Source organism: Talaromyces stipitatus, genomic scaffold (assembly GCF_000003125.1).
Source record: "Talaromyces stipitatus ATCC 10500 scf_1105507295549 genomic scaffold, whole genome shotgun sequence".
NCBI classification, from domain to species: Eukaryota; Fungi; Ascomycota; class Eurotiomycetes; order Eurotiales; family Trichocomaceae; genus Talaromyces; species Talaromyces stipitatus.
In genome coordinates this window covers 339,489-362,719 of record NW_002990117.1, presented here as the reverse complement: position 1 = coordinate 362,719, position 23,231 = coordinate 339,489, and the positions used below count along the sequence as shown (strand labels likewise).

Here is a 23,231-nt window from a genome sequence, read left to right as displayed (position 1 = left end):
CGTTTTTGAACGTTTAGATAACTCCGTACAGCAATATGTGCTAAGGAATTATTCAATCGTACTTCCGGCAGTTGTAGGTCCTCTGCTGCAGATCTGACCAATGGAAGCCTACGTATGCGGCTCCGCTGCCATTTCAGCCAATGAGAGACCAGAGATTTGTCAAAAACCGTACTAAGAAACATTAGCGTACACTAGCGTACACTAGCTCCCAGACCAGGAGATACGAATAATTACGAATCGAATACGAATAATGTATCATATATACATATCGAATACGAATTAGCAAAATCCTTATTCGTGTGCACCCCTAGTTCCGTCTACAAGAGTCAGTGTTTCGAAGTTGGCAGCGGAGAATTTTATCAAAATGCCCTATACCGGTATCAGTATCGGCTATTTTCAATATGCAACTCTTACGAGATAAGAAAGGAACTCGGAGAATCAGTTATGTACAAAATACACTAGTCATGCCAGAGCCTCCATATTCCCCACTGAGTTCTCAATCGCCCAGTCTCTGATTTTTCCAAAATCTCTGCAGACGTGTCTTGAATTTAGCTCGGGCCATGCCTGGGGGTCACCATCTACCATATAGAGAGTGAAAAGTCCAATATCAGCTGTACACTGAATATTCATTCGAAGTACCTCTAGACAGTGGTCTGGAAATCATATTAGCGCGTCATTCTTGAAGTAACATAACCTTGAAAGCAAGAGTTTCTCACCCGTATGATGTTGAAGAGCTTCAGGACCAGCCGTGAACTCTCCACCTAGAGGCTCATAGTAGTCTTTGTAGGTAACTTTCCTGAGAAGATTGAGACAATGAAGGTGATGGAAGACTTCGATGCCGACACGGTAACCCTCCTCACCGGTCACAGGATGATCGACTTTCAGAGAGTATTCTGGCATTCCTAATTTTGCCAAACCGGACTTTGGAATCCATTGATCACCCACTGAGGAACGATTAGTGCGAATCGATATAGGGCTCATTCATAGAGATTTACCATCATATGAGATCTCCCTCCACGCCGCGTCAACCTCAGGACCATATCCCACAAACTTCTTTCCCTCCCTTGTAAAGTTGTATTTTACGTCGTTGTATCTCACATAAGTGTCCGCAGGTGCTGAATAACAGTCAGTACGTCAAATAACTATTAATTCATGTTCAGATCCCACTCACACCATGCTGAGAATTGGCGTACGTGGTCTAATGTCGAGCAATGTCGTGCCTTTTGACTGAACAAGAATAATGTCAAAGAAGTCAAGAGAAGTGTTGTGTGCAACGCCCATATCCAATATGACTTGATCGCTGAGCTAAATGACCGAGGTGTATCTGATTGTGTGGAATCTCCGCATTCTCGCACTGGAACGTATGTATCTTCAAAATCCTCGATCTTTTCTGTTTGATTGAATGCGACATATAAAGGTGACCGTTGAGGATCTCTGGTCAAGGAGGTATATTTGAAGGCCATCGCGGTGAGTTTTTGATATGTGATGAGGAGGTATTTCTTAGTGAGATTTGAGATGAAAATCCTAGTCCTTCAAGAGGAATAGAGTCGAGTCCATGTAAATCAAACGGTTAAAGCCAAGTAATGCCGTTGAGGTATTAAATTGAATGACTGAAACTGAGGTGGACACTCACCGGAGTCTTTGATTAACAAGTACCTACCACCTACTGACAAGGCTGTCCCGCCTGCCACGAACTCTCGAATGGTCCAATGGATATTTTATCCAGAGTCCTCATAACGAGAGAAAATAGATAGACATAAGGAACGTAACAAAGATTGTCTCACGGGTCTGGGGTTTTCCATCAATGATTGATCTATCTGCTACCACACCAACCGCAAATTAAGGCTAACCCTACCTAATGAGCCGCCTGTGCCGTGGCCCGTGAGCGAAAAGCGCTCACAACCTTGTCCAAATCGAGAAGTGTGACCGGGGAGATTCTGTGACGGGACTATACTACTCCAATCAATCTCTTGACCGAGCTTTATACCGAACCTAGACGGAAAAGTGTCGATGCCGATTTTAAACTCCGAGGGAACGCTTCGTGTTCGAAGATGAAACCCGCAGTAAACTGAGCTCGTAACTCGCACTAGCAGCTATATAACGCGATATTATGCTATGAAATCACTCTCATTCAAGATTTGTTCTCCTATGTTCAATCAGATAACGTAGCCAAGAACACCAAGAAGTTCATAATTCGTAGTGCGGCGTTACATGTCTTGACTATTGTCTCGAATAAGAGACCAGCAGGAGCCGTGAGACAGGAACAATAACATTGCAGCGACAATTTGTGAGAAAATATCATAATTCCATAGTTTCCTCAAATGTAAAAGCCATCTATATAAGGACGCGGATGCGAGTGACGATATCTTACCTTTCATTCAATTCATCTCATCATCTACCACTTAGGTATTCCATTCCTATCGTTCTATTCGTGCTCAACTGCTGGTCAGTTCTTACATATTTTATCTTTTCATTCCTTTAAATATTCGATCGCTACCTTTGTCTTTGTCTTTTTTATTCTGATATCTCTTTCTTTGAAACTTGAAAATGCGTTTCACTGTGTCACAAGCTTTTCTCGTGAGCCTATTGGCCTCCAGTCAATTTGTTCTGGGTTTCCAATCGGACGTTGAGGCTCGCGAAGTAGACAAGAAACATGTGGTAAGATAGCAATTCTAAAAATATTGATGAAGTGATGAACATTTTCTTACTCGTGAATCACCCAGGGCTCTCCGTCTACTTTCGCCAGTCGATGGGTCCAACTTTCTGCGCCAGTCGAGGCTCGTCATCATACCGAATCTCAAATTGCCGCCAAGGAGGCTGCGGCTAAGAAGAAGGGAAAGAAGCCCAAGCGAGAAGCTTCACCTCAGGAGGCGGATGAATTCGGTCCCTGGGATAGCACTGAAGACGAGTTCGGTTCGTGGGTTGACAAGAGGGACCCCCATCACACCGAAGCGCAGATTGCCGCCAAAGAGGCTGCGGCCAAGAAGAAGGGAAAGAAGCCCAAGCGAGAAGCTTCGCCTGAGGCTGCGGATGAGGACGATTCTGAGGTAGAAAAGAGGGAGGCTCACCATACTGAAGCTCAAATTGCTGCCAAGAAGGCCGCTGCAGGCAAGAAGAACGGGAAAAAGCCTAAGCGAGAAGCTTCACCTCAAGAACCGGATGAGTTTGGCCCCTGGGACAGTACCGAGGACGAATTCGGTTCTTGGGTTGACAAGAGAGACCCCCATCACACCGAAGCTCAAATTGCCGCCAAGAAGGCCGCCGCTGCTAAGAAAAATGGAAAAAACCCTAAACGAGAGGCTTCACCTGAGGAGACTGAGGAGGAATCCGAGATAGAAAAGCGAGAGGCTCACCATACCGAAGCTCAAATTGCTGCCAAGAAGGCCGCTGCAGGCAAGAAGAATGGAAAGAAGCCCAGGCGTGAAGCTTCCCCTCAAGAGGCGGATGAATTCGGTCCTTGGGATAGCACTGAAGATGAGTTCGGCTCCTGGGTGGATAAGCGAGAGGCTCACCACACAGAAGCTCAAATTGCTGCGAAGAAGGCTGCCGCAAAGAAGAAGGGAACAAACGCTTAAGCCAGCGCTCTCGCAAGAACCTGCATGGAATCAACTTTGCGTGTGGTGTGGGTTTCATGCTGGTGAGTATTGGAAGGGGTTTACAGGGCTGATATTCATTCAGCGGATTAGAAATAGGGTGTACCTGTGTATGGTGTTAGCATAGTTCGTTGCTCTCAAATTCTTCTTCTTGTATGCCTTCTCTGTCCTTCTCGACCTACCGGCAAATGAGATGTCACGAGAGAAACTCTTTGTACAAGTGTATCTGCTGAAGACGGTCACTAGAATACTTGATGGAACCTGGTCTATTGAATTTGTATTCAGTTGTGCGCCTGTATGTTACGAGAAATACGACCAAGTTTAAAAGGAGGGACTACCATTTAGTAACATAATTTCATACCATCCACTATCAAATAAGTTTTTGCAAAGCTAGACAGATAGCCATACGGTACACGAAGGCCTGGTGTACGCAATCAATGTTATTGTAGGCAACTAGGAAGGGAGATGCTAGTTCAAGAACCAGCATGCTATTCTTCAACTGTATGTTATTTAGTAAATGGTGACCATAATTGGGCATCTACCTAGTAACAAAAAAACCTTATAATTGTGAGGGCTCATTCAACAGTCATATTGGAAGCTAAGCACAAGAAAACCAAACATAGAGAAAGAAAGAAAAAGCTAGGAACCTGAGATTGTCTGCAAACAAGATGTATCGTGTCGTGATCACGTGATCCAATCACGTGACTACGTACATTTGCGAATAACCTCATTGCTGACCGTCACAATAATCCCCCTCCATTATAGAAACTAACAACTCAGGGCTTAACAAGTGATTATCGATGCCGGGTAAAAATTCCTGCGCACCACAAGTTTGAAGGACTATCGCGTTAATAAGGGGATGAAAGATCCTTCCCGGACGTAGAATATTTCAGTGTTACTGAACCAGAATTATTGTAATAAAATAGTTGGAAAAATCATACATAGAGTATACCACAAGAGATTCAATAATAATAATAATACCACAAGAGAGTACCATGATAACAGCATAACCCTAAACAACCCAAAACCCTAATCAATCATTCCTCGCCCCACAAATAATCTTGAGTTTCGGGTGGCTCCCGTGTGGGTCAAAAGAGGAGTTAGTCTATACTGCATTCGACATGAACAGCGGCACTAGACCTTAGCTTCCCGGTGTAAGCCGAAGAAGGCTGTGCTGGATTTGTCAGCTATCGTACAATGTCCGATTGGACAACATCTCAAGACTCTCAAAGCGATTTATATACCCAGCCGACATCATTTCGCAACGACAGCCCACGGAAGGCATCAGTAACGGATGATAGGTAATGCAATCTCGATGGACTCATCTCATCAGCCGAAGAAATCAACGCTTGCGTGTGAAAAATGCCGTGTCCTCAAGGTGAAATGTATTCGGCCAGAGGAAGGAAAACCTTGCTCTAAGTACAGCAGATCCTGGACTGCGTACTTCCTACGTGGCTAATTTGAACAGATGTACCAGATCAAACTCCCAGTGTGTGGTTCCAGAGCCGAAACGGCGAGCTAAAGTACCACAAGGATCGAAACCGTAAGTGACCAAAGAGGACGCTCCCCGCATCAGATCATTTGATTAACAGGGAAGGTATCAAGGCGACTGGCCGATCTTGAATCTAAGCTCACCAATATAATTGGTCTTCTTTCACACTCAAGTGCACCGCATAGTGGAGTCCAAAACTCGGTTGAAACAGATCCTGAATGGCCTCCAATTCCTGAATACCTTAATGATAGTCCATACCTACCTGCTGAATGGATGAGCCTCGAGTTCCCCGCAGCTTCTGAGGTTGGCGAAAACCCGGAGTTGAACGAGAATAAGAACAGCGCTGAAAATACCCCTGAAAAGTCGCCTGACGTATCCACTGCCTTGGACTCTGCATGGATCGCCGATCTAGGAGTGAATCCTATTGTTCTCCAGCATCTTCTCGATAGATTTTGCAGTATGAGAGCGTACTTTCCATTCGTGTCGTTCTCATACACTTGGACTGCAGCATCAATGAGGGAAGACCGCCCTTTCCTATTGCTTGCAGCAGTTGCTGCTGCTTCCTCAAAACACTGCCACCTTCAAGATGATCTGATACGGCGGTTCAAAGATACTATCAGTCAGCGGGTCATCATGGCAGGCGAGAAAGATCTAGATCTGCTTCAAGGATTACTTGTCTATCTTGCTTGGTTAGCTTTTAGCTCCCATATTGTTTCTATGTTTTTGTCGATAGTAGAAGTAAGCTGACTACCATCAGGTGCCATTTCGACTTTGTTCCAGGAAATCGACAAGACTATCTGTACTTACAGATCGCAATCAGCATGGTGGTTGACCTTAATATCGACCAAGAGATCGCTGATTTGCTTGACCATCGGACCGAGTTGAGTGATACTTATATCCTTGAAGCATGCCGTGCTTATCTAGGCTGCTATTACATGTCTAACATGTATGATGCGATTGCACAACCACCAATATGCTCGGACTAACCTGAACAGAATAGCAATGTGCTCGGGAAGACCAAATAACCTCAAATTTCACAATAACATGCTACGCTGTGCTATGCTGCTACAAAAACGGCCAGAATTCGAGACAGATCTCATGATATATCCATTGACGAAACTCCTACAATTTGCCGAGGAAGTCTGCGAGACTTACCGAGCAGAACGAATTCTAGGGGGCCGGCTGCACATCCATGCTGAAAGATTTGCGGCGCGGCTAGAAGACTGGTGGTCCTCTTTAACAGAAGATCTACGCAATACAGGTAGGGATTACCCAAGCACCGTGCTCTCTACTTTGCTAATCAAAGACTCATAGTATTGCTGAATAGTGGCTATCACACCGTTAAGATTCGTATTCAGGACATGGGATTGGTATATCGCTATGGGCAAAGAAGATCGCCTCCTCCACAGCCGCAGGAAGATTCCACTTTGTCATTGATGCCTCCAATGATCGCCGGCAATCTGATCAAGTGCGTTAACTCAACAAAAGAATCTATTGATTCTTTTCTTGATATATCGGTTGCGGAGTACAATAGTTTGTCATTTCCCTTGTGGTACCAGGTCATTTTGACTTTATTTGTTCTTTACAGGTTGTCAGTGGCACTTCCAGAAGTCCCCGAATGGAATGTGGAAATTGCACAGCAAACTGTGGATTTACAAGCATACTTGGACACGCTGTTTTCTCGTCTACGGATTATAGAACCATGTCTAGGCCGACAAATACCCACCAAGAGCCTCTTTTCAAGGCTTTACGAGGTCATAGGAAGTGTAAAAGCATCCTATGCACTGGCAAAAGAGAATCCCGCAGAGATCTGCGATAGTCGCCATGCTCATCACGAGCTTAAGGACCCAAACAACACAGTCTCACTTGTTCAAAGACTACACCGCTGCCCTGCATTACGGTATTCAAGCCGCCATGTCGCGCCGGCTCCGGGTCAGCATACACTACAAAATGCTATTTCTGCGGAATTGCAGAAGATAGAAGATGAAAAAGTTTTGGACGACCTCTTGATGCTAGGGGGCTCTAGTCTTACAAGTGCATATAATGAGTTTCTATAAGCTATGCATGGTATACACTTTATATCAGCCAAGCTGCAGTTGTAGCATAATAATATTTCAAATCATATCGGGAAAGACGTGGGTGGAGATTCTTTTTCCAGCTGAATCGTATCGCTGAGGCAGCACATTTAAAAGTCCGTCAGCATCTCTTGGTTCAAAATCAAGCGATAATCCTGCTTGAATAAGAATATCTAGCCCAAAAGTTTCTTTAATCCAGTGGGCGACCATATCCATCCCTGCCACAGCTCCACTGCCAGTCCAAATATTGCCATCAACAATCCATTTCTTCTCGTTTGTCCACTTGACATTTGGGTACTTCTTCTTGATCCAATTGAGCTCGAGGTTGTTGGCTGTAGCGTTCTTACCTTCTAACACACCGGTGGCTGCAACAACCGCAGAGCCGGTACAGGTCGTGAATAATAGCCTCCCAGAGGCAGCATGGCGGCGAATGAGATCCTGTAATTTTGGGGGGAGATCTGTTCTCATTGGACTGTCACCGCCAACAATGAGGATATCCAATTCGGGAACGTCATCCACGGTGATCGTAGGGACCATTGTGACAAAGCTTGTAAGCAGGGGTACCGGATTCATGGTCTCTCCGATATGGTGGATGACGAACTCGGGCGCTTTTGCGATAAGTTTCGGATCCACGGGAGTATAGAGATTGATACTTTCTAGAACCGCCTTACTTGCAGAATTGAGCAGGTCGCATGGACCAATGATGTCAATTGCCTGGTAATCGAAGAGCAGGGCGCCAACGTGAATAGGCGCCATCTTAATAGGAATATATTGCGGTATGAATGCTCAAAGGAATTTGTTTGATATATTGGTAGAGATGTTGCTGGTCGTGTCTGCTAGGCCTTAAATACTCTCATTCTCCGTGATGCCATAATCGCGGAGCGGGCTGCTGCAAGTACTCCGTCCTCCGTGGTTGACAATACTAGGAACGGACAAGAAGGTAAAGTCATTGACCATGTCCGCGATTTGCTGGTTTTGAATATAACGGTGATTGGTTCTAGGATTGTGTGTGCTCCACAGCAACTATCCTGTCATTTCATCGGAAATTGCAGGTCTCATCTGTTTATCAGCCAGGGGTTCTTGCTAGCCTCAAAAGTGCCTAAGGAGATCCATCTCTCAGATTGGGAAAACTTGGATCAAAGAACCAAATCCGAAGTATATTAGGTCATTTTACCTCTTACATACATTGCTACGGCCTGAAACAACTGTTTGAGACAGAAACTCATCCACTAACCGTATGTTGGGACTCTAGCAAAAACCTGAGTTGATTGCTTGTGCTGTCAAAAACGGAAAGGAAAGAGGGAAAAGATGTTCCAGGTTGTCCCGAGGTTTTAAGAAAACAAATATTGCCTGCCAAATCTGTATAGAATTTCAGGGTTCATCTTCGAGCATTTCTTCGATCAGTTCAATTTCATCTTCCAGGCAAGATATGTACTTCTTGTCTTCGTCCTGCAGGTCCAGTCTCTCCATCTCAGAACTCAGAACTTCCCCTTCTGCGATGTTAAACTGTGCCTTGTATGCCGTACTAGCGACAGGTGAACCCCGGAGGTCGCCTTGACTAGTGAGATTTGGATAGAGAAGAATTGAACTTGGTAGCTCAGCAAAGTCCTGCCCTGGTTCGACTCTGAGATATTTGATCTCGAGGAGTCGATACTGTGCTGCCCAGACGTGAGAGCCGGAGAAAGACGCTCTTGATTCGAGATATTCGTTACGCCCAACGCAGATTGATGCGCCCACTGGAATTGACATTAGGTCGAGTACCGTATTATGCAAACCACCTCCAGCAACAGATGACTCGATGCTTTGTTTTTTTATGTGAAGTACAGTTGCATCCTCAAATATGTACATGCCTGTGAGCATCCAGATCTTGGGGGTCCGGAAGACCTTGAGTTTGAGGAATAAGTTACTTCGACTTGCTGAAACCCATTTTCGTAGCTCATTTTGAGCTTCTGATACCTTCAATATCTCCGAGTTCAGAAAGCTGTCGGGTCTATATTTATTTTTGCTTGGGTCAGTATGCAGTCAAAGACCGATCATGTAGACAATCTATGTCGAGGTCTGAATACGGATGAAATCATCAATTACCTTTTCAGGACCACTCGCTTCCCCTTCGCGGCACTCACGACGATTCCATCTCCACAATCAATATCAAGAGACACGCGCCCAAAACCGCTAGTGAATACGCTTATCCCGGGGTTATAGCTAGATCCACGACGAACTGAACATTCCGTTAGCTCTGATACCGAAGCATGTTCTTCTAATTCGATATTCCTGATACAAAGTCAGTGGAGAAATGTTGCTGATGTTACAGACTAATTTCGTTGACTTTGAGAATCGGAGTATGTAAAGTAGCAAGAACTTACGTCAAGAGTCGATGTTTATAGTGTCGTGCAGTTGTCGGATTCGCATAGTCTCCCAATATGAGATTACCCAGACATAGAGCGTCAACGTCTTTCCCCGTCTGGTAAAGGAAGAATGACTTCTCCTCTTTTGGGGACATGTCGACAATATATCGTCAATTAATGATCTTCTTCTCACCCAGGAAAACTATGTAGCGTTGATTGTGACAATGCACAATACTCATGGGATTATAGGCAAAGTCTAAGCTTTGTATGAGGTATCTTGGTCGCTGGCATGACTTGGGCTAGTCTCTCGGACAAATTATGCTTTCCAAGGCTCAAAATAAACAGCAACGCGTCGAAGTGCTAAACAGGGGGCGAGTGCTTGCTGCCTGCTGGCTGATTCAGTTTTCACTTGTGAAAATAGCCCAGCCTCGTTAGCTAAAGCACCACTGTCCAATCTTGGTGCTAAGTTATGCTTTCTTATTTTGAACTCGGCAGAGAATAAGCAGCAGTCGCCCTGCGCACTAGAGCTTCATTCCAATCATTTTGCAAGATAAGCGAGGGGCAGTTAAGCCACACCAGACTGACGAATAGCATTAAGATCTGCTCACCAATGCGCATACGGAGTACAATTGTTCGATTTGATCATCTCCCAGTGCCGACTGAAGGACATTTTTGGTGGAAAGTGTGGCTCTTTAGCATTTCCATATACATGGCAGAAAGGTCTTGCACCCTGACCACATTTTAGGTGATTGCCTCTGCTAGTTAGTTACTACCATCCTCGATCATCTAGTATGCGCACAGCTTTCTTATCTGGTTGATAAGAGTCCCAACAAAAGATCATACTATAGTCTATAGTTACAATTCGTTACTGTGTCAAGAAGAACCCATCAATTTGAAAAATAACCGGATGGATTTTGTCCAACTCTGCAGCCCATTCGGCGGCTCACTTTTTACAGAAGAATACCGCGGAGATATCCGTAAAGGGGAAGAAAACCTGAAGCATATTGCGTCTTCACTCAACAGAGACAGCGATGCAGAGAGCCTGGCCGCGTTTACTCTACAGCAGTCATGTCTGTGTATGCTCCGAGGCAATAACGCGGAAGCAATGACGCACATTGAGCGACTAGAACAGTGCCCAAATTTAAATCCACGATGGAAACTCCGAAAGGAAATATATAGAATACTCTGTGTCATATTACGCCGTTACCCCCCTATCATTCGCCACATTCCTTCTGGTTTGAATCAGCCCTGGGGTGTGAAGGTCCCCATTATATCGGTGTCGAGAGAAATCTCAGAGGCTTTCGCACAATATAGAAGGGATACGAAAGTCGATGATACAATCACATTTGAATGTTCTTTTCTTTTAGCGGCAATCAATTTCCCGGGCTTCCTTCGCACTGTTCATGTGCGAAATCCAAAGTACCCGATCGGGAAGGGAGGCAGAGTATATCAAGAAATGAAGCAGAAGGTGATTGAACGCTTCGAGACCCTACAGTGGTGCCAGAAGGCATGCGCAAACGCTGGCATGCAGCGACTCAGTCAGTATCTCAAGAGGCTCGAGGTGGAGTTACACTTCGCAATTGGTTCATCAGATAAAGGAATCGACGGTCTACGAGCCCTAGAAAGTGAGTATGAACTTTCGGGCGACTGGGCAGGATGCGCGGCTTGCAAGCTTCTAGAGGCGGATTTTGCATTAACATCGCCTTTTTCGACTCCATTTGCTTTCAATTTGATCCCTGTATACTCTGGTAACGCTGGATTCGTGTGTCAGGTATGGGATGAAACTGAAGACAAACTTTCTCTTTTGGAGAGTGATGAGTGGTCACAGAGACTGCTCCAACAAGCACACAATCTTTTCCAAAGGAGCGACTCACCAAGAGGCTGCGCTGCTGTTAGATTACGTCAAGGCTGTATCGAGCATATGAAGTGTTATTCGTCGGCATGCATGCCAAATGAAAGAACGGGATTTCTCCAAGCGGCAAAGGAGCGCTTCTCTGATGCGTTGCATCTATTTGATCTCGATGAGGTCCATTGTCAAATTGTGCGAGGTCATCAAATGATGCTAATGATTAGTGGCCAAGAAGACATGAAGACCGTAACTTCTCTCGCAAGAGATATTGGTTCATGGGGCATCAGGTCCAACAATGAGGGGATTTCGGAATTCATCGGGTCACTTCTCATCAGGTTCGGTCGACGTTTATTATATCAGTCCGAAGTGAATAAGGCCTTGATGTGCTTCGAAGCTGCGCGGGAATGTTTCTCTGCAATGGAGGAACAATATGGTACTTTCCAGGCCATGATCTCTACCATAACAGTTCACAGTCTGACACAAAATAACCTACACGCACGTTACCTGATTGAACATCAGACAGAAAGCTTTTACGCACTGCTCAATTACTTTGACGGACTCCGTGACTCGGACCCCTTATATAGCGGTTTCCATGGGACGAAGGTAAACGTTATTACTAGCTATGACTCTGTTGTCAGTCCAATATACAGAAGCCTCGGTGAATTCGAGGCCCTGAAGAAGTGGAGAGCAGAGGTGAAACAATTGCTTAAGAAAGACAATATGACAATGACGATTGCCCTTCGTGAAGCGCTCAGTGATCCTTTCTTCAACAACTACTTTGGAAAAGCAGGCCACTTATTGGTGACAGTCAGTAGTAGTTGGGCCTCGCCATCTTTCAACATTTTTCGTTCGGCTTCAACTCTCGTCAAACGCCTTGTAACCTTAGGGTTATCTTATCTTACAGGCAGCAGTGGCAGCAGTAGTAATGAACATGTGTCTGAACCTGAGCAAAGGGAAGAAACATTTTTTGATAAACTGCACCGCGCTCATTCTATCATGGATGACTACGCGATTATGATCGGTCGCTATCGTGACTTGATTTTGACTGCTAATGTCGACGAAGCTGAGAATGTTCTCCGCTCGTTTTATGCCTCTTTGGAGTCCATGGCCCCAGCATTTTCTACTAAGGTGGCAGGCATACTCGTGGGAAGTGAACTGGGAGACTTAAACATCACTTCCAAGAATCTGGAGTTGCTGACAGACGAGGAATTACTCGGAGAATGGACTATGGATAAATACGGTGCTCTTCATCATACGCAGACGCGATCCTCAAATGTCCATCAGCACTATCGCAGTCAACCACATTTTGAAAACGCTCTATATTTTTGCGTCCTGGCTGGTCAATGGGATAGAGGCTACAAATTTCTCCACATCATTGAATCCACGGATCCGGATTTCTTTGATATTCGGGGTTGGCGCGATGTTGACATGTGGCATCGCTTTGCAAGTGCTGGCGTGATCGCGGGACACAAGGGTGAGATAGAGAAAGGCTTTAAATATTTGCTACAAGCAATGAAGATGGTCGAGTGTTTCCGTGGTAATATTAGCGACAAGGAAGCTAGACGATCAATGATATCAACGGCTCCTATAATCAACATTACGAACGCTCTCATTTTCTTGTGCTTGGAATGCAGAAAAAGCGGTCTGCCGCTAAACCTTATTTTCAACTCTGATTTTCAAGATCATTCTGACGCAAGGACCTGGGAAGAAAATGTTCTGCTTTTTTACGAAAGATCTCGCGCCAGGTCTTTATTGGATTCTTTGAGATCACAGGAACTGGGGGAGAGATTGACGGTGGCAGAGGCCAACACCAATAAAAGATACAAACAAGCTAAGTTGAGACACCTCCGCTCCCTCGCTATCGAGCATCGAATGCAAGGCATTGAAATGCCAGAAATGGATCAGCAGGAACTGAACATGCTAGAGAATGAACTTGGACCTGATGATAGCGTTCTTGATTTTCAGCAACCCATGCTTTCTATAAGCCTGAACATTGACCCCAGAGATTTGTACGGTGCTATCCCAGATGACGCCCTAGTTATTGCGATATCATATTCGCTTGAGGCAATCTATGAACTGGCAATTACAGCACACAAAGGAGTCTTATTCGCGGAGAAGATAAACGATTTGCCGGCACAGTTTCGGCGCTCGGCGATCAGGCTATTAAGGTATATTAGGGAGTCAAAAAGCATGACGGTTATGACACAAAATATGACATCTGCTCCTATCAGGGACCTTCTTCAAGAATTATCCGCGGCCATTATCCTTCCAGTTCAAGGCTTGATACGCTCGAAGAATCATATCATTTTCGTCATGAGCTTCCCTTTGATAGGTTTTCCCGTTGGGGCACTCGCACTAGATGGGAAACCTCTGTGCATACAGAAAGCAATCTCACAAATTCCAAGCCTCTCATCTCTGCTTTATCTCTCAAAACGTACAGCAGATAAGCCTGGAACATACCAACAAAAGTCACAATTCGTGTCATCGATCTCAAAAGTGAGTAGTTGGGCCGAATATGAGGCCAAACCAACGGAGCCGCCACTCCCCATGGCTGGGATAGAGTCCGTCGCCATCTCTCATCTCTTCAATATACAGCCAATCAAAGCCAATGAGATGGATCGGGAAAGATTTCGCAAGGTACTGAACGAATCACGGGTCCTACACGTCGCAACACACGGCGTCTTTGAATCTCGATCACTGTGGACGATGAATTTGCTTCTCAAAGAAAAAGTTCGAGCATTTGATTTATTCGAGACCCAGAGTAATGCGGACCTCGTGGTCTTCTCGGCATGTTCAACTGGGATTGGGACCGTCGTTGGTAATGAGGTGCTTGGTTTCTCACACGTCCTTCTCGAGGCAGGCTGCTCTTCTTATCTTGGGGCTCTTTGGGAAGTTAATGACGTTGCAACGATGTTGATGATGGTCTTGTTTTTTCGAAAGATCCGCCAGTGCATTGACGACAGCAATAGCAACGTTAGTGTAGCAGAATTATGGAGACTGGCGCTGGAGGACTTTTACAATATGAACCCAAAAAGGGCCCGTGGGATTATACAAGACTTGATTCATATATGGAAGAATACAGCTCCTGCCGCAAGACGGATTGTACAGGGTGGAATGATCTACCTGAAGAAACTATCGCAGTATACCAGCACAGAGATGGATATGGACGTTTATCAAGGCGTGGAGGACTCTACAGATCCACTGGATCTCAATTTTCAGCATCCATATCTCTATGCTTCATTCACCCTTATCGGAAACGGGGCGCTTCGACTTTTGCGTTCCAAAGAATGTCGTGTTCGAAGTCCATAGCATTTCAATGCTGCTAATAGTGATATGTACAAAAGAATCCAATACAGCCTGATGATAGCGCAGGCAGCAGGCAGCGGAGGCAATTGAAGTTAAAAGAAATTATCATCAGTAGCATGTAGGGTTGCTAGTATCGGGGGACAAGTCCCAACTACTTAGGTAGAGATATGAACCGTGACCTAAATAATTCAGCTATCTAATCTCGATATTATTAGCTAGTTACAGTAGTCTCCATAATATATGTACACTCTAAAGCTATGACTAACGCATATAATGAGAATCGCCGACAGGAAGAAGATTGCTTCAATGATTGGGGGGCTTGCCGCATGATCGATTGTACGTTCACGTTTAGTTAGGGATATTGTCCAAGTCAGGTATATATATCACCTTGAGCCGAGTACCTCCTTTCGACCCACCGTCTGGAAACTTGCTTGTATTTTTCTTAGCGTGATCATTGCACTAGCTAGCGTATGATAGAGAATTTCGGGGTTCCATTGGTGGCATTACGTGCTAATCTCCAACAACTATGCCAGACGTTGGGCATATTATGCATCGAATGGAACGCCTGTCGACTCGTGGACGGTGCATGGATCATGTTAGCGTAATAGGAGATTAATCCAAGAGTTAGACAGGACGAATTAGCAATATGGTAGTGGTGTTTGGTGTCTCCAATCTTCGTTAACAAAGGTACGGTTGCTGACATACAGAGACTGAAGCTTGAGAAAATAAAACCATCCTATCTACAGGGAACCTCATTCTTATGCGTGCGTGGATTCCAAGGTATGAGATAGATCAAGTCGGTGAAACTGTTGACAGGAAATCTGACCTGTCTACTTAGTTTGGTGTGATTTGCCACAGCGACCCTGTCATGCTGTTACAATGACACTATACATCTATAGTACTATACATATTACATCTACTGGAATAGTACGTTGAGTCAATAATGATATATCCTCCGTCTATTACCCTGTACTGTTACTTAGTTTACCCCGAGTAGAGTTATTTCCAGGTAACTACATACGCCGAGCTGGCGGCGGCCAAATGCCGTCCGGCTGTCCCTGGTTATCCCGCGAGTGTCGCGCCGCCTGGTGCAGCATTGTCAGCTCCGATGTATGCCGATACGGCCATCGTTTCGCGTTGCCCAAGAGATCGCACTGGACCAGCCGGGCAGACAGCGTTGGTGCGATATGCTTGATGTCCACCTTGAGCGGGCCTATTTCTTCTCTGCCTGTCTGTACCAGGCCAGAGACAGGAGAATCATATATAGAGGTAGATTGAATAATCCGCTCCTGCCACGGCACTCGCATCGCAAAGAGAATATTCCGAACATCGTCGTCATTTAGACTCTTAGATGCCTCTGTCTGTGCTGTCAACCATTGCTGTTGAACCGCCAGCGCCGTCTCTCGCGCGACTTTCAATTCCTCGGTCAGAGCAGCAGCGGCAGCTCTATGTGTCAGACCGCGATCTGCCTCACTCAGTCGAGCCCGCTCAGACAGGAGATACCCAGGCTGCTCAGGCACCACCCCAGCTATTAGAAGATGGGCTTCCTTATAAGTGAGCATGAGACTTTTGGCACCACTGCCGTTGTCGTTGTTGGGTATGGCTATGGCTTTGGCCACTAGTTCGGTCATGCTCAGCCCACACGCTTGTCGACAGAGGGCATCTTCTTCCTCTGGGGGTGGGCGATGGATAATCCTTCTTCGTTCTGCGTCTGTTAGGGACGCTGGAGCAAGGAAGGGTGTGGAAATAATTAATTCACACTCATCCTCTATGAACACGCACATAGTACCCAATCGTACTAAGTATTTTGATTGATGCCTTAATACTGAAACGAGCTAATTGAGGCTCATGATGGCCCATACGAGATTTTGTACGTACGTATAGCTAGTTCGTACTAAATAGGAAAGGTGCGTAGTGGAGCTCACTAACATTATTTCTATGCCCCGACCATAGTCTTCACCAGAAATTACTATATTAATGTTGTCGAAATTATCTGTATTATCCTCGTTATTAGACAGAAATGCCTGTATGTTTAAAAGATCTGATCAGCGTCTGGGAACACATCCTCCAGCTATTATATCACGAGCACGGGCATGGCAACTCGGGCATTAATCCGTTTAGTTTCCGATTGAATTTGCAGCTACTCTCAAATTTGACGCCATAACAAGCCGTTAAGGTCCTTATCACCGGTAACTCCAATATATTGGATTCCAGTATGGAGCTTCGTGGGCAGCTTGATTAGGATAGAGGGAGTTATGGTCAATTTCATATCTGCCATACGAATGTGGATCTGGAGGAGCGTTGAGTAGCCTAACCGTTATTTATTTTAAGGATTCTCTTTGCTTGTTTTGACACATGAAGCGCTAACACCTGCGATCTCTGGTATCCTACCTAGGAGTCGACTAGGGATAGGGCACCCTTGAATGCAGATTGTGGTCAGCTGCAGCTCGACAATGTATCCTAAGCATAGTCTACCAGTGATTGGGAATTCGAAGCTCACGTCTACATGTTCTCTGATTAGGGAACTTGGAAACCGTGATTGTGATTGTGGCGCACCATGCTTGACAATCGTGTTGTCCCTTGAAGACTTAAGTATATGAAATCGAGGCGCCCAGATGAGAAGAGCACGAAGAACGGTGCAAGCAGCCTGAATGCGAATCCCCCGCGACCGTGGATACGACCAATAAAAAGGGCACGTTTGACGCCCAAGGTCAGCAAGCCACGCCATAATGCGAAAACATTTGTTTGCTTTTCCCTGGCTCAGCTGAGTTACCCAAAAGTGCGTATTAAAGATCACCGGCCCCAGTTCCCACAGGACAGTGTCTACTCTCAGTCCACTATCTTCCGAAAAGTACCATTTTTCAAAAAGAGCCTCAAAAAGGGTCACATGTCGCCAAGTTCTCATTGTCTGGATTTATTCTGGGTGAAACGACTATGGATCCCGTCAGCGAAAACAAAGACAATGCAATACTCAACCGCCGAAAATATCTTCCCGACTCAAACACCCCCACAGAACACGATGGATTAGAGCAAGAACCCGAGAAGAAGGCAGAGAAAACTGATCTTCAAGTTGTGGAAGAACTCTTCAATGATGTTGGTGGCTTCCGTGCGGAATTTCCATTCAAGTTTGAGAATGTTCAGGAACAGCAAATCGAAGTCACCCGGCTGGTTGTCGCAGCAGCACTTGGACAACATAAAATCGTGAAGGAGCTTCTTGAAGAAGCAAAACAAATGTCCGAAGAAACAATCACAGAACAGTCAATGGCTTTCTTCATCGCCTCTCAGGAAGGCTACCTTGATATCATGAAAACCATTGCAGAAATCAGAAATGACGGGCAATTATCTCATTTGCTGAAGACGAGACAAGGACCCTTTTATCAAACACCATTACTTGTCGCTTCGTGGAAAGGTCGGCTTCAAGTCGTCGAATATTTATTGAATATTGGGGCAGACCTCAATGACAAAGACAGCACAGAAGACACGGTTCTTCATTTAGCTGTGATGACCAAACACGGCTGCGACGTTATCGAGATTTTACTCCAGCATGAACCCAGCCTGCTTGACAAACCTGACAGGGATTATCGGACACCCTTGTTAAGAGCATCTGTCCATGGCCACAAATCCACCCTCGAAGCTCTGTGTGGGTATGGTGCCACAATAGAAGCACTTGATGAAACCAAAAATACAGTCTTGCACCATGCAATCGCAGGAAACTCTCTCGAATGCGCCAAATATGTCCTCGATCAGAAACCTGACCTGTTGGATAAGAAAAACCAATACGGCGAGACTGCTCTAATATTAGCCTCACGGGTTCGGATGTCTAATATTCCTAATATTGTGGATCTCCTTCTTCTTGGAAAAGCAGATTGTACGATAGTGGACGAGGACGATATGACAGCCTTACACGTGGCTGCACGAGAAGGTCAACTGGGCATCGTTAAATCCCTGTTAAGGGCAGATCGGGCACCTTTGGAAATGAGAAACGCAAACTCAGAGACTCCCCTTCTCGTGGCCTCAGCCAATGGACGTGTTGATGTTCTCGAACATCTATTGGAGCAAAAAGCGTCGCCAGCGGCTCGAGATAAAAAGGACCAGACCGCACTTCACATTGCCGTTACGGAAGGCCATTTCACCATGGCGAAAGCTCTGGTTAGGCAGAAAAACATTCTCAACCTGACAAATGACAGGAAAGAGACAGCTTTGATCGTTGCAGCATTGAAGGGAAATCTTCAGATCGTTGAATTCTTAACCCAAAGTGGGGCGGACGATACAATCCAAGACGAACGGGGTGAGACAGCACTGCAGGTGGCAGCAAACAATGGGTATCTTGAAATTACCCAGCACCTCCTTGATAATTGTTCCGTTGAGATACACGAAATCTTAGAGCTTGAGAATTCCAAGGGTTACACACCGATTGTCACTGCTGTCTATAACCGAGAACTAGAGATTGTTGACTACCTCATCAAGAAAGGCGCAAATATTCAACACCGGGACAAATGGGGACGTAACGTGTTGACCAACGCTTACTTAAAGGGAGGGGACACTGATACAACAGTGGAACTCCTGGAGTCGTTACTAAAGAGACGAGTGGAAATTACTCCAGATCATGAGGGGAGGAATATTTTGCACTATGCATGTTATGCAGGAGCTCACAAAGCCATTCGGACAATTCTCAATTGGTCTTCTGATGATTCCAAAAAAGGCTCAAGTGCGCAACAAGCGACCGCGGGAGCAGCAGCAGCGAAAGACAGCTATGGAGATACGCCGTTAGCCGATGCCGTAGCTGAGACACACATCCTTGCCATTCTGGAATTTTTGAACTCGAAACTTTGCTTTCCTGAATCACCATGTACAGATATGCCATTTCTGTGCCCAGATGAGGATGTTGAGAACGTTTCCGATGTTCTATTGAAATTCTTACTTCCAGATTGTGAATTTACCATGGAGGAGCAGAAGGAGTTCGAACAACGCCGAGAATCTGTGCTTTACTGGGCGATTCTCAACGGGCAGGAGCGGTTGATTAACACTTTCCTGAAGGTGAATACCGATGTTTCATGGGACAAGATACGGAATGTTTCACTGATGCATGTGGCCGCTCTTGGAGGTCAAACTCATATCATACAACCAATGCTTGATCGCATGCTTGAAAGTCAACAGTTTCAATTAGAAACCGGAAAAGGAAGAATCACCGCACTTCACCTTGCAGTGAAGCATAAGCACATGGGACTTGTTGAGTTGATCTTGAAATGGCTTGACAATGCGAGGAGTACAGTCACCCAGATCCAAAAGGACACTCAAAGCCCTCAAAGATGCATTGACCCAGTATTAACAGCTATTATCGAGACTACTGAAAATGAGGAAACGCCGTTGTCACTTGCAGCATTTGGTGGCACTGATACACATGGTGACATCGAAGAAGTCTTGTGGAAATACCTGCTTAACTGTATAGACGCGACACCGAATTTCTTTTCTCTCTCTCTAACCGAAGAAGCACAGCGTGTCCTGGAAGTGGCGGCGCAAGTTGAGCCCCCAAGAGAGGAACATTATCTACGAGGATTCCTTAGGAAGTTACCAACTGGATTCGATGGGCCACCTGAGGGTTCCAACACCCTATATCTGGCCGTCTATCACCGATGCGCCACAGTGCTCTGGTGGCTTCTTTCTAACGGAGGGTATACCAGCGAGGTTGACATTAAGAAAGGTCTTGAAATTTCGTCGAAGAGAATCGGCCCAAGCGATTGGCTTGACAAGATAATTGTTGATCTTTTAAGAGACCCCCCGCCGGTTCAAAACACCGAGGTCGCAGGGATGGACCATCATGAGCCAAGATTCACAGCAGCAATCCCCAAGCACGTTGAGATGGAAGGAAACATAGTAGACCTTCTCGTCGATGAAGAACAAGAGATAACTTTCAGCTTCAAGTACCGCCCAATATCTGAAATAATTTATACAGACGGGCCTAAGAAGATCATGACGGCAAAGGATCGAGACCTACATTCGCTCAAAGAGAAAATTGCAGCACGAGATGATAAAGCTGGAATTATCAAAGTTCGCAAACTAAAGTCTAAGTCGCCATCCCGACAGCAGATGGGTATCGATTCAAGTGCTCCTCTTCCTGGTTCGGTCAAGGAGGCCAGAAAAGTGGGATATGAGGAACAGAAAGGAGGCCAGGGAATCGAGCAAGAAAAGCAACGTGGCTTAAGATGGATACATATTCCAGAAAACAATGTAGGTACTAGCAATCCCTCCTGCATATATTCATGGCTTACCACCCATTCTGGGCTAGTTGCGTTATATTGAAGTGCGTCTCTTCTCCCTTCGTCTTCCTCGTCTAGACTAATGCAACTATTAACCCTTCTAAGGACCTGATGGTTCGAATTTCTCTTGATAAGGGTATCAAAAATAAAGACCACCGCCCGTTAGCTCGATTCGTCAGGAAAAGTTGGGCTGAGCTACCTGCCGGAAGAATGAAGGCTTACATGAAGCCTCAATGCGTGGTAAGCCAGATAAATTGGATGCTTACATCTCTATTCTGATTTTTCAAGTACGACAATGAGGTGTCATGGAAATCTCCAGGGAAGAAAGAAGAAGGCGCCTCCAAGCAATGGCTGCACAGTGGCAAGCGAGTGGCATTATATGTGCGTTATCTGGTTATCCCTGTCAAAGGGTTCTTTCTGTTGCTGATTATTCTGCAGATGCCATACATTTCATGGGACAGATGGCCTGAACGAGTAAACAGTGATACGATGGCCCCTGTTGAAGTAGTCACCCGAATTGCTCCAAAAGAAGCTGTAGTCCACGAGGCTATGACTCTTGACCAATACTACTACACGTCGCTCAAGAATACAGACATGAGAGATAGGGATCAAGCCATATGGCGTCTTCTGGTTAATGAGCATCTTTCAAGGAAAAAAGGAAAACGGGTAGAAGAGAAGCTTGATGGAGAGAAGTCTGAATGGCGAGAGAGGCTATACAGAAATAGGCATGATAACGCAAAAAATGTGCCTAAGACCAAAGAGTTGCCTGATAAACCCGCTATTGACAGTGACGCTGCTGCCTTCAAGATTCTGACAGTGGATCAGCTCTGGCTCTGGATTGTTGATGAAAGTATGTTTTACCTTATGTTCGATGAAAATCAAATCCCTGCTGACGAAAAAAAAAAAAAAGAAACCATTATCACCAGCACAACTAAGAAGTCAGACGGGATAAAGAGAAGCTTTTTCCATAAGGTTCTTTCTGCTATCAGAGCCCAAGAAAAGAATACCCAGTTGTCAATCGGATATCTGACAGAGATGATTCTTATGACAGCAACAGGGTCTTTTAACAGAAAAGACATCGAGATATTTGAACTTGAAAAATCTCCATTGGACATCTATCGAGAGTCTATATTGAATGCTGTCAGTGTAGTTGCTAAACACCCAAGCGATAAAAAATACTGACCTCTAGAGTTACAGCGTGAGATTGAGACTGCCCTATTCGATGAATTTAGAAGTTCCCTCCCACAAAGTAACCAGAAGAAGGAAGATTTGGCGCCGGTGATGTCAGATCAAGAGTTGTCTGATAACGCAAAAAGACAGAAAGCGTGGTGTCATGATCTCCTCCACAGAAGACGTTCTCGGTCAAAGGTATTACCAGGAGAAAAGACGGCCCGGCAAATGCAACACCAAAAGGACAGAGAACAAAACAATCAAGTTGAGGCTAGTTCTGAGACATCGCAGAACCAGTTCGGAGATATTGCTCGCGAGGCAGATCTGCTGCGAGAAGTGAAGGACATAATTGATGAGCTCAATATGTTAAAAAATTTAGCTGAAGATCAGGAAGATGTTTGGCAGCAGGTCTGGAGCTTGGGAAGAAACCCTTATGCATCTTTCACCTACGACACCCCTACCGAGGTCAAGGATGACATTAGCGAGATGATCAACGAGGCCAAATCTGTTCAGCAAGCTATTGATACGCTACTTGATCTGAAGCAGAAACAGGCTAATATTGCTGAAGCTCAAAGTACTCGCAAGCAGAGTGACACTGTCATGGTATTCACTGTGATAACCATTCTCTTCGTATGTGGTTTATCAGCTGCCTCTCCAGTCCAACAGGTTGCTGACATAACTCCAATCCACTGTATAGCTTCCTGCTTCTTTCCTGGCTAGTATTTTTGCGCTGAATGTTTCCGACTACCCGCATGAAAATGGCAGCGTCACTTATAAAGGATGGTGGATATTTCCTATCATCAGTGAGTTGGTGACCACTCCGACAAATGAAGCATTGATTCTGATTAAATCTCTCTCTTTACGAAGTCTTTGTCTCTCTTGCTATATCAGGAATCTTTTCTGTTATTGCATTCTATTGGAATACATGGAAGGAAATCTACAACAGGTGGAAAAAAGGCAGAGAGCTAAAAAAGAAGCAGGAAAAGGACGCAACAAAGGAAGCTCTAAGGGAAGCTTTAATGAGAAGCAAAGATGAGAACGTATAGCTGTCTGTCATCAAGGCCTTGGATTGCGTCTTACAAGCTTTCCTTGACACCTAGTATATCAATACCAATTTCAGCCTTTTCCTTCCAACACATGGTGC

General features: G+C 45.3%; 8 protein-coding genes across 8 annotated transcripts; 4 read left to right on the top strand and 4 right to left on the bottom strand.

Moving 5' to 3' along the window:
* Positions 1-462: 462 nt before the first annotated feature.
* On the bottom strand, positions 463-1,463 carry TSTA_010000 (uncharacterized protein; the record flags this gene model as incomplete). The annotated part of the gene is made up of 4 exons (XM_002483071.1): positions 463-653; positions 717-944; positions 996-1,115; positions 1,172-1,463. The coding sequence occupies 4 exons, from the start codon at positions 1,461-1,463 to the stop codon at positions 463-465; spliced, it is 831 nt and encodes a 276-aa protein (XP_002483116.1).
* Positions 1,464-2,547: 1,084 nt separating this feature from the next.
* On the top strand, positions 2,548-3,575 carry TSTA_009990 (uncharacterized protein; the record flags this gene model as incomplete). The annotated part of the gene is made up of 2 exons (XM_002483070.1): positions 2,548-2,658; positions 2,724-3,575. 2 exons carry the CDS (start codon positions 2,548-2,550, stop codon positions 3,573-3,575), a joined length of 963 nt encoding a protein of 320 aa, XP_002483115.1.
* A 1,258-nt stretch (positions 3,576-4,833) lies between these two features.
* On the top strand, positions 4,834-7,157 carry TSTA_009980 (uncharacterized protein). Its single transcript, XM_002483069.1, has 6 exons — positions 4,834-5,012; positions 5,062-5,136; positions 5,199-5,774; positions 5,843-6,031; positions 6,081-6,346; positions 6,400-7,157. The coding sequence occupies exons 1-6, from the start codon at positions 4,888-4,890 to the stop codon at positions 7,140-7,142; spliced, it is 1,974 nt and encodes a 657-aa protein (XP_002483114.1). The 5' UTR covers positions 4,834-4,887; the 3' UTR covers positions 7,143-7,157.
* A 42-nt stretch (positions 7,158-7,199) lies between these two features.
* Positions 7,200-8,117, bottom strand: TSTA_009970 (thij/pfpi, putative; the record flags this gene model as incomplete). The annotated part of the gene is made up of 2 exons (XM_002483068.1): positions 7,200-7,945; positions 8,012-8,117. The coding sequence occupies 2 exons, from the start codon at positions 8,115-8,117 to the stop codon at positions 7,200-7,202; spliced, it is 852 nt and encodes a 283-aa protein (XP_002483113.1).
* Positions 8,118-8,412: 295 nt separating this feature from the next.
* Positions 8,413-9,660, bottom strand: TSTA_009960 (uncharacterized protein; the record flags this gene model as incomplete). Its single annotated transcript, XM_002483067.1, has 3 exons — positions 8,413-9,150; positions 9,246-9,431; positions 9,524-9,660. 3 exons carry the CDS (start codon positions 9,658-9,660, stop codon positions 8,532-8,534), a joined length of 942 nt encoding a protein of 313 aa, XP_002483112.1. The 3' UTR covers positions 8,413-8,531.
* A 752-nt stretch (positions 9,661-10,412) lies between these two features.
* TSTA_009950 (uncharacterized protein) lies at positions 10,413-14,663 on the top strand (the record flags this gene model as incomplete). The annotated part of the gene is made up of 1 exon (XM_002483066.1): positions 10,413-14,663. One exon carries the CDS (start codon positions 10,413-10,415, stop codon positions 14,661-14,663), a length of 4,251 nt encoding a protein of 1,416 aa, XP_002483111.1.
* A 1,010-nt stretch (positions 14,664-15,673) lies between these two features.
* Positions 15,674-16,938, bottom strand: TSTA_009940 (uncharacterized protein; the record flags this gene model as incomplete). The annotated part of the gene is made up of 2 exons (XM_002483065.1): positions 15,674-16,428; positions 16,818-16,938. 2 exons carry the CDS (start codon positions 16,936-16,938, stop codon positions 15,674-15,676), a joined length of 876 nt encoding a protein of 291 aa, XP_002483110.1.
* Positions 16,939-17,594: 656 nt separating this feature from the next.
* On the top strand, positions 17,595-23,133 carry TSTA_009930 (ankyrin, putative; the record flags this gene model as incomplete). The annotated part of the gene is made up of 6 exons (XM_002483064.1): positions 17,595-20,888; positions 20,996-21,157; positions 21,206-22,057; positions 22,115-22,717; positions 22,785-22,890; positions 22,955-23,133. 6 exons carry the CDS (start codon positions 17,595-17,597, stop codon positions 23,131-23,133), a joined length of 5,196 nt encoding a protein of 1,731 aa, XP_002483109.1.
* Between the last annotated feature and the right edge of the window lie 98 nt (positions 23,134-23,231).

Excerpts from the sequence above, each read along its gene's own strand:
- TSTA_009980 (XM_002483069.1), top strand. The coding sequence starts at position 4,888 with ATGATAGGTAATGCAATCTCGATGGACTCATCTCATCAGCCGAAGAAA. Across the intron at positions 5,013-5,061 it reads GAAGGAAAACCTTGCTCTAA|ATGTACCAGATCAAACTCCC; the intron begins GTACAGCAGATC and ends TAATTTGAACAG. Across the intron at positions 5,775-5,842 it reads TTACTTGTCTATCTTGCTTG|GTGCCATTTCGACTTTGTTC; the intron begins GTTAGCTTTTAG and ends GACTACCATCAG.